Here is a 9,813-nt window from a genome sequence, read left to right on the forward strand (position 1 = left end):
CCCCCTCAAGTCCGTGTCATCCTTGGGTAGCCCTTGGCTCCGAGCACGCTGGCTCCCCCACCACCTACCAGCCACACACTGTCATAGCTGCTCCTGAAGTCACCAAATCCCCCTAATAAGTCCTTTCCACCTCCCATTTTGTTACCCACCACCATCCCATTAACTTAACTCTTTGCCTCCCAGCTTTATATTCCTGTCCCCTTGTCCTGACCCTGCCACCACCACCCCCTGCAACCCATTTCTAACCCCCCCTACCTAGAGCAGGGATAAAAGCCTGTTCTGGCTCACCAGTCCTGTAGTGGCAACTCACAGCTGTAGCTTCTAGTGAGGCCCCTGCTTGCCAGCCTTCTAGTGGCAAGTCACAGCTGTGCAAGTTAGAGACAGTCAGAGAAGGTTTTTCACCTTAAGAGTGACTCCTCCAAACTCAAGCTAGCACTAACACTGATCAACTTTTGAGCAGCTCAAAGTGCAACATGTAACAAGGACCAGAGTCTGCACTGGTCAATCTAAATTAAAAAGGACTAATTCTTTGGGTGTGGACAGACATAACACTTAAAGTGTATTTAGAATGCTCTGTATACCCCAAGAGATGCACAAGTCACTTTCAACTGATTTAAACTTCCTGGGGCATTTCAAAATCACACCAAGAAAATCAAATACTATTCTAAGCCAGCTCTCCTTGAACCAGTTCTGTGTTATATGCAGGCATAGTGCCTAGTGCCTCGTCGGTCCTCCAGGTATCACAAACTGCACCACTCCTCACCCCTTCAAACCCATGCAGGGCAATGGGGCTGCTCTGGATTGCAACCAGGACTGTACTGCCCACAGTTTAATTGTCTACGGAGACCACAGTCAGCAGGGGTGGGGAAGCAGAAAGCTCCTGTGGCAGTTTCACTTCCCTACTAGGGGTCCTTATTTGGAGTGGGAGGGTAGCCTGGTTCTGAGGGGAGTAGGGAGTATCTTCATAGCCTCCTGCTTGTCACCACAGGTGAGTGGGTGGTTGTGCCTGTCGCAATAAACACCTGTTAATTGCTGGGTAGTTATTGGGGGGAAACAGCCATTACACTATGGGCACTTAATAGAACAGAATGGCTGTCAATTCCTTGCTCAATATGAACTGAATTAGCCTATTAACTATTAATTGTTAATGCCCCTTTCTTTCTCTTCAAGGCCCTGCTCATCCTCTCCCATGTCCCACAAAACCCTGCTCTTTTTTTTGAGCCATAAGTCTCTCTCTAGTCCTCTGATGCTTTTCCAGGCATCCTAGGATCTCTGCAATGAGCAGAGCTTGTGGCCAGCCCTGCCTAGCAGGTTAGACATATCTCTATGCAGCTGCTGAAAAACAAGGTACTTGAATGGTTGGAAAAGCTGGGGAATTCTTGGTGGTCCCCCAGAGAGCACCCAGCCCCTGAGAACCAGAAGCAGGGGTACACACAGCCCCCCAGGATCAGGCAAACCCTCCACTCCCAACACCCTGCAGGTCATCCTTCTCTTCTAAAGGAATCCCTGAGCAACTCCGGGCACTGTCTCCTGGAAGGCATGTTGGCCTAAGTACGCTACCAACCATTAGTGGCATTTTAGCAGCAGTTCAGTCCCTTCAAATTGTGAGTTGTGCTGAGAACCCCTAGCACTGTATGTTTGGATATTTCTGTCTAGGGACAATTGTGAAATGGTTCCCAATCAGGTCAGTGGTTCAAATGTTATGTCTGTCCACACCCTTTAAGTTTAAAATGCAAAGATTTCCTTAAGACCAAGATATCAGGTTGTATGGTTTTGGATTTCAAAATTATTTATTTGAAGTACATGAATACAAGGAAAGATAAGTGATCCTGCCACATTTCCAAAACAGACATTTTCTCAGAAAAGGTAAATCTTCTGAAAAGTTAATGAGCCAAAATCAGACAGCTGTGGAAACAAAAATAATCTCCAGTGAAATTAACAGAGTTAGCAGGGTCAGACCAGTCACCATAATTGGGGGTCAGGAAGGAATTTTACCCCATGATCAGATTGGTATGGACCTGTCAGGGCTTTTGCCTTCCTCTATAGCAGGGGGCGTGGTCCTCTGCCCAGGACCTTGAGTGTATATTGACAACATTTTATAGAAGCAGGACATTAGCTGCGGTGGTTCCCCTTCTTTACTATGTTAGGTGTTAGGTCTGTGTTGTGTCAGGGTTAAAGGTAGTTATGTAGAGTTTAGATTATGGTTGTATGGGATGGGTGAGAGAGGGATGATTCTGCCTCAGGCAGGGGTTAGGCTCTGAGGTCCTTTCCAGCCCTACTTCTCTATGACTATGACCATCAGGTAACAGAGGTACATTTAGGAGAAGAATCTTGCTCACTGGAGGACTTTTCCGGCTAAATTTCATCATTAAGGTTTCAAACAGAGGGATTATATAGTCCAACTTTGTGGGTAGATGTTAGTGTTATCTTAGCTATGCTCCCATAATAAATTCAGACACTATTCTAAGTTAATATGTAAATTGTAGGACAAATTCTCAAATCCGGTCTAGTTTCTTCACATCATTTGTGTTGTGCAAAGCAGTCACATCACAATTCTAGCCACATTTGTCCATCTAAGTATTCCACTACCAAGGTGGATGCTCAGAGCTGTGTAAAACTCCAGAGCTAACATCCCAACTCAGGAAACCACACAAACTTCTGCCCTGCCAGTTTTGCCTCCCAGTAAGGTTTCCAAAGCCAAACTTTTAACTACTTACTCTTATAAGTGTTTATTGGACTTGAACTAGTTTGGGTCTGAAACTAAACTCTTCATCAGATCTGAGTGAAAATTCTTAGATTTTGCCCTGTTTTTAGGCACAGCTTCAAACATTATAACATTTTTACCCACATAATCCAATTCAGGATTTAGTTATATGAATACCACTTGCTAATGTCAAAACATTGCTTACGTGTGACTTAAATCTCCGGTGCTGGAGCATGTATTTGTAATATACTTGCCTGAGTTATTTTCATCAAGAAATTCTGTCTATGTATCACTTTGGCAACATCTTTGCAGAGTTTACAACTTTCAACAACATGCTGGCATCCACTATGCAGTCCTTTTAAACAGCTGCTCTGCAGTTGAGCTGTTTTAACATGCCACCACACATGGCTGAATTATGCAAATAGTTAATATTAAATGACCTAGACACAAGAACAGTTTGTACACTGCATGAAGTTGTTTGGTCTGTATAGTAGTGGGGTTTCATTCATATAACTGAGTTAGTAAGTGCCAGTTTATTAATTAAATAGAAGAGTGCTGTATTAAGAAGTAATCATTTATAACCTGTAATAACTGTGTCGCTTGTTTTTGCCGCTCAGCTGTAAACATAAATTACATTGTTTTGGCTAAGCGATTAGATGCATGTAAGAATTAAAAATGCTGCTATTGAAATTACTGAAAACAATAATTACAAAAGTAAAACCTTATGAGTTAAAAAATATGTAAGATAGTTTTGAGCTGTCTTCTGAATGATAGTTGCGCTGACTTTGCAGTTCTGGTCAGCCATAATAATTCATAAATAGTAACAAGATGGAGTGCAAAACAGCTGCTGAAGGACCATTTTAGAAGAAAAAAGTTATGAAATTTATTTTTTTATAATTGCATCCATTAAAGATGAAGAAATAGTAACAGGAAATGGGAGCTGCAAGGAGACAGCCAAAGAGAATAACAGATTAGAGTTTACTGTATGTCTTAAAAAATCTGTTTCTTCAGTTAAGTAAGAATGGTGTTTTTAATTTTTACAAATTGTTTACTTAGCAATGTGTTAAAATATCTAGGTCAATATGCATCCTTCTTACTGCTATATTCCCTTCTCTTCTACATTTCACTGTTTCTTTTTTCAGTTGTTACTTTTTCATTCCACAGATCATGATCCTGTTCCTGTTTTTTGCTTTAGTCTGTCCTAAGCTGCTTTTATCAATTGATTGTTTTGTCTAAAGACATATGTTTGTTTGGTGGGGGTTTTTTATATCTGCATTTAGAAGACATGCACTCTAACCCTCTGAGCACAACTTGTCTTAGCCCCTCAAATTGGATTCTGTAAGTTTCTTTGCTTTACAAAAAGTATCTCTAAAAGAATTGTTTTAAATTAAATGGCAGCTTAAATGGAAAAAGAGATAGTGAGATCCTTAATGCACTGTAAATACTTTCTCTTGTGCCACTTAGACATTATGATATTCTATTTCTATAAATCTTCCATGGCTTTTTACCTTATTGCTCTTTTTAGTAGTTCCTAATTAGTAAACTGTTTAACTGATTATAGAGTTAGCAATCCATCAATTTTGGTTTGGTGAACAGAAATGCATTAATAGGTAATCATTTTAGTAGGTTACTGTAGTCTTATTGAATAACTTAGCATTTTTTTATGTTTTTACAGGAATTAGCAGTAATGAAGCAAGTTCTTATTAGTCTGCACGGTAAACACTATGGGGAGAATTTCCCTCAGTTCCATAGCAATGTAAAAAGTTCAGCTGCAAAGCACAAATCAAACTCTCCTGTAAAGTTGCCATCAGAACATGGGGAAGAAAATGTATTTATGCCCAAACCAACATTATTTGTAAGTACAATAAATTAAATAAGTGATCTAGGCCTTTTGTTCACAGTGTTATTCTTCTTATTTAAAAAAAACCCTCCCTGCTTTTATATGTATGAATGTGTATGTTTGTCTTTCTGAAGAAATAATCTGACAAGATTCTCATTCCGCTCCCTCTGTTGATCCCACATTTCCACACCAGAAACTTGAACCCTTCTAGGTCTAAAGCTGCTTAGTAATTAAGAGTTTCAAAAAAAATATTATCATTACTATTATTATGTTGGTGGCAGTGGTGTTACTGTTTTTGTTGTTTAGACTTAGAGTCTGTCCTATCCAGAAAATCTGAAAGCAGCTTACTGCAATGGTGCTCAGCATTTGAGAGCAGGGGACTAGGTACTTGCTGCCCAGCTGCACCATGGGTCACCACTCTCCTCCAGGTGAGGAGGGCAGGAGGGAGGTAGCCTGTTCCAGGGTGCGTAGCTGGGCTGGGTTCTTGGCAACTACTGCCGTGGTTATGGAGGTGGGGTCAAGGGAACTGGCTCCTAGCTATTTTGCAGAGTCCCCCATTACCTGCAACCTCTGGATTCAGGCTTATCAGAGGCCAAGGACACTGGTCAGAGCCTGCAGCACCCCCAGTCTCCGCCCTGTGACACAGATATTAGAGCCATTAATGACAGTCTCCCCCAGCATAGAGATGTCCCAAGTAGTGTTGGCAGCAGCTCCTAGGTCACCTCCACAAGGGGACGGAGCAGCAGCGGCCCAGGAAACCCAGCCCCCATGTGCCAAGCAGAGATGGAGCTGGTGTAGAAACCAGGATCACTTAGTGACCCTGGACCCAGAGAGGAAGAAATGGGCCAGGCACACACCCCAGATCAGTGCTGAGCACCCTCCAGCCCCAGCATCCTTAACTGGGCACCTCAGGAGGCCTCTGGCAGTCTCTAGTGCTCTTTCCAAGTTCTTCACAGCACTTCCCCCTCCATCCCTGCAGCCCAGTCCTGACTCCTGCCCCAGAACAGCACTGATCCCTCATGCTGGCTGGATCCAGTCACTTCATTGACCAGATCTGCTCCACAGGTTGTTAGTTGAGCACCACTGGCTCAGTAGTAACAGACAACTAGTCCACAAGATAAGGAACAGCAGACACCCCAGTCAACACCCTAAAACTAAAACTCCCCCTCCTCCGCAAACTCCAGCTTCCCTGCCTATTACCAAGGAGAGCAAATCGTCTGGCCCATCCCAGCTAAGCTTCCCGACCCACATTCTGCATATGGAAACCTCTTCCTACTCTCCCTGTGCCACCTGCCCACCCATTTGCACTGCCTCACATCCAAAATAGATGCCTGCCTCCTCCCTCACCAGCTCACACCCCTCTCTCCTACCAAGTGTCTATGGCTTTCCCCCAAAACTCACAAATTTTCCACCTGTTGCCAACAAACACAAAATTGAAGTAAAATAATAATCATAACAGGATAACAATCAAAAGACCCTCCATCACTCTGCTAAACATTGTCCTTCAACATCACCTTAAGATGACGTCTGCCCAGGGAGGCCTGCGGCTCTGTAGGGCCTGCAGGCTGGCTGGGTTCTTCTCCCTCAGTTTGGGTGGCTAAGATATAGATTAGCAGTTTAGTATTGAATATAAAACCTTAAAATATTTTTTCCATATAAAACCATTTAAAAAAAATTCTGTTTGGGAGGTATTGCCATCTCCCCTTGCAGGAAGTCACTATCACTCACATGAGGAATTCCCTGTAAACGTCTCTAAAACCTCCTCAAATCCTTCCTTTGCCTTGATGCTTTCAAGAATTTGACAGCCATTAGGCAACTTGAAGTGCTAAGATGCTTGCCTATCATACTGACCTATATTATCTCATCTTTCCATGTGCTCTCCTTGCTTTACCATATGTGTTCTCTTATCCTATACTAAGATTGTAAACTTGCAGAAGCAGGGGCTGTCGTTTTGATCTGAGGCTGTTCTGTGACTGAAACTGCTAGGCACTGGTAAAGCAAATGACACAATAATAGTTTAATGTGTGGATGTACCAAGGATACACCTCAAAGAATTGATCTTGAGAGGTGATAATGGACCATTTTAACATGAAAAGGACTGGTGAGCGTGGAGGATTTCTTTCAAGGGCAGCAGACACTGAGTCAATACTCACTTATTCAACTCAGTGCAAGCTTCAGCTTCAAAGACAGACTTAGACAGTTTCTCAGTTATAAGTGAGGTCCCTTCCAGCTCTGCTTTCCTAGATCCTGTGATCTTTAGGAACAGTTGTATCTTTAGGGTGATACTTCCAGATAGGCTGAGGCCCATACATGTTGTATTAGACTCTTAAGCACAAAAGTGAGTAAGATCTACCTCAACTTACATCGTTTTATAGCTTCTAAAAGATTTACGATCCTACTCAATGAGGTAAAAATGAAATAGCTCGGGGAAGGGAACGGAAGAGAAATATTATCAGGACATAATGAATACTTGCATTTTCTGTAGTGCCTTTTCATTCAAATTGATTAATATATTTCACATGAAACCTCACAACAGCCCTTGGAGATAGTCATTCCCCCCATTTTCAGCTAGATAAATAGAGGCACCAAAGATAAGTGATTTGCATACTTTTACTGTTTCTTTCAGAGAGCTGGAAACAGCATACAGAAGTCTTAACTCCCAGTTCACTGCCTTAAATTATTCTCCCATTTTCTGAGAAGTATTGGACAAGTTAAAAGACTTTTTTCCTTGGGGGAAAGGTGGGGGTGGAATTTAATAAATTAAGCTGTAGCAGCAGTAAATGTGTTTTCCTACCAGTCTTAATATTTATTTTCTAAGTATTTTATTTCTGATTAAATTTACAAGCCATATAATTAACAGCTGGAATGAAAGTACATGCTGTTTCAATATTGTCTCCCATTTCTTTGGCTGGAACTGTTACCTAATGATTTCCCTTACAGGAATTCTTTAACAAGTATTAAATCCTAAATGAATTTTGTAAGAAACCTAACACATGCCTCTATCCTGTTGAGGCCATGAGGTTGATTTAAGAGAGATTTTCTTAGTAGTAATTATATTTATCACGTATCTGTTGAAAATGTTCTGCCCTGGAGCTTGGGAGCATCAGGGACAGAGAGCAGATTCTTTTCTGCCTTTGAAGGGTCCATATCCATACCACTGTTTGTTCTCTAGATCTGTGTTGGTGGGATGAAGTCCTTGCTAGTTCAATTGAAGAGGAGATGATTCATTACTTGTACCTCTCCCACTTCCTTTGTATTAATTGTCTGTGCAAGCAATTGCTGAAGTTGCCACAGGAATATTAAGCAGTCATGAATGGGTGACAGGTAAACCCACAAAACTGAGAAAGTGAGGGAAGCTAATTCACAAACATCTCCAACAATTAAATGTACTTGATGCTACTGGAATGTTGGAAAAACCTTGTTCTTCTTTAATTTTTAAAATTCTGTATTCCCATTTGCAAATTGTGGCATACCACTTTGTACTAAGTTACCATCCTCTTTTTAAATTGAAAATGAGGTGGCATTACAATACTAATTCCTCAACTGTGGAGTTCACAGGTCTTTCTCATCTTGATAAAGATTTTTTAAACATAATTCAATAATTTGGGTCATAACATGAAACTTCCTTTTAACAATTTAGATATAGAGGCCTTTATGCCAAATACACCAGTAATACAGGTTTGAATACAGTTTAATCATTCAGATTAATTTAAATAGAACAATACATTGCTATTACGAATGGCAGGCAAAAGGAGAGTTATGTAGACTTCATGTTTTCCCTCACAACTAAAGTATTCTTTATTTTACAGACAAATAAAGAAGCACCTGACTGGTACAGGAAACTGAAACAGAAAACAGCACCATAACTTTTTTCCTAAGGATTTTAACCACAGTTTATTAGTTTGAGATTTTTTCTTTGAAGAATGAAGCTGTGACCATAATCATGTCCTCTTTGCTGCACAAATAAATATGCATTTTCAGCTGTATTTTTTATATCTGTATTGTGGTTTAAATAGTGTATTTTAACATTACTATTAAATATGTCCAGTGGAAAAATTAAAGTAATCGAGTCATGTTTTTACTATTAATACATTTAAATTCAAAATAATAAATGCTAACATGTTATGTGTGTACAGTCTGGCTACTAAAGAGTTTCTTATTGAGAAAATTCATATGAATGTATATTTCAGCTTTGCTATATTGTTTTTCTTGGAAACTGGGCTTCATGCCTCGTTTCTATAATTGTTCTGGTTTCTAGAATCTTAAGAAACAGTTATGAAGTAGTAGCAGACTTCCACTTCCTAAGAATGAAATCAGTTTCAAGAGGCAAAAGTTTAGGCCTTCGTTAAAACTAGTTAAAGCATTTTCTAGTAACGAAATAAACTCTGATATTACTTAGACAGTAAAAGCAAGTAGGAAGACAGGTGAGGTTTAGTTAGTACAAAAGGTCAGAAAAGCATTCCAATGTCATCTGAGAGGAATTTTTTCATCGCTGAGTTAAATTCTGTACAAAGTAAGCTTGCTTTACTCTTCACTTTTAGGCCAAAATGTGTACATGTAATAAAACTGCATATCTTGTGTGATAAATCATTTGAAGGCCAAACACTGCTGCCTTCTTTTCAGAAGGTTAAAGCACATCCCCAGATCAGAACTTTGTTACCATGAATAAGTGGTATTTTCACTACAAGTGTTTGTTTCCCAAGGTCAATAAGCCAGTTTCTTTTTATGTTATTTTACACCATTGAAATTGTTCTCTGTCATTAGCAGGGACTCTGTTTTTTTCTGATTAAAAAAAAATCCCCTGTTTTGGGTTAAAAAAGTAAAAGTAACCCAAAATCCAGATTTTTCTGTAATCAAAATGAAACACCACTCTACCACTATTTATGTATGCTTTATGTATGTACGTATTAGTGGTGTTTCATTTTTATCATGGAAAAAATGTGGATTTTGAGTTACTATTTTTAACCCAAAAATTGGGGAACCCTGGTCATGAGGACTTATGTCATGAGGAAGTATGTCTCTAATATCTAAATTGCTGTTTAAATAATGCATATTTCTCAATGATTCATGGTGTATTGCTTTAACTGCTAAGTTGTCACCACACTGAGTAGAAGTTATCTAGAAGGATATGAGTTATTGGAAAGTTATCAATTGGATTCTACAAATTTTAAAATTTTGGTAATGTTTCTAAGTAGCTTCTTTTAAAATAATGGCATCAGTTTTACCTGCTGCCAGCTGCTATACAAGAAATGTCACTCATGTCAAAACG

At 39.9% G+C, this 9,813-nt stretch overlaps 1 protein-coding gene across 2 annotated transcripts in view; it reads left to right on the top strand.

Annotated features, from left to right (window-relative positions):
• PIBF1 (progesterone immunomodulatory binding factor 1) overlaps positions 1-8,679 on the top strand; it is a 222,386-nt gene extending 213,707 nt beyond the window's left edge. The window contains exons 17-18 of one of the 2 annotated variants that reach the window (XM_019524722.1): positions 4,380-4,559; positions 8,354-8,679. In XM_019524722.1, coding sequence (XP_019380267.1) covers positions 4,380-4,559; positions 8,354-8,410 — 237 coding nt within the window. In that variant the 3' untranslated portion in view covers positions 8,411-8,679. Of the gene's footprint in view, positions 1-4,379; positions 4,560-8,353 lie in introns of those variants that run through there. The other variant, XM_019524724.1, reaches the window with a different exon arrangement.
• Positions 8,680-9,813: the final 1,134 nt, after the last annotated feature.

The sequence above is a fragment of the Gavialis gangeticus genome, unplaced genomic scaffold (genome assembly GCF_001723915.1).
Source record: "Gavialis gangeticus isolate Ggan-Ray unplaced genomic scaffold, GavGan_comp1, whole genome shotgun sequence".
Classification (NCBI taxonomy): Eukaryota; Metazoa; Chordata; order Crocodylia; family Gavialidae; genus Gavialis; species Gavialis gangeticus.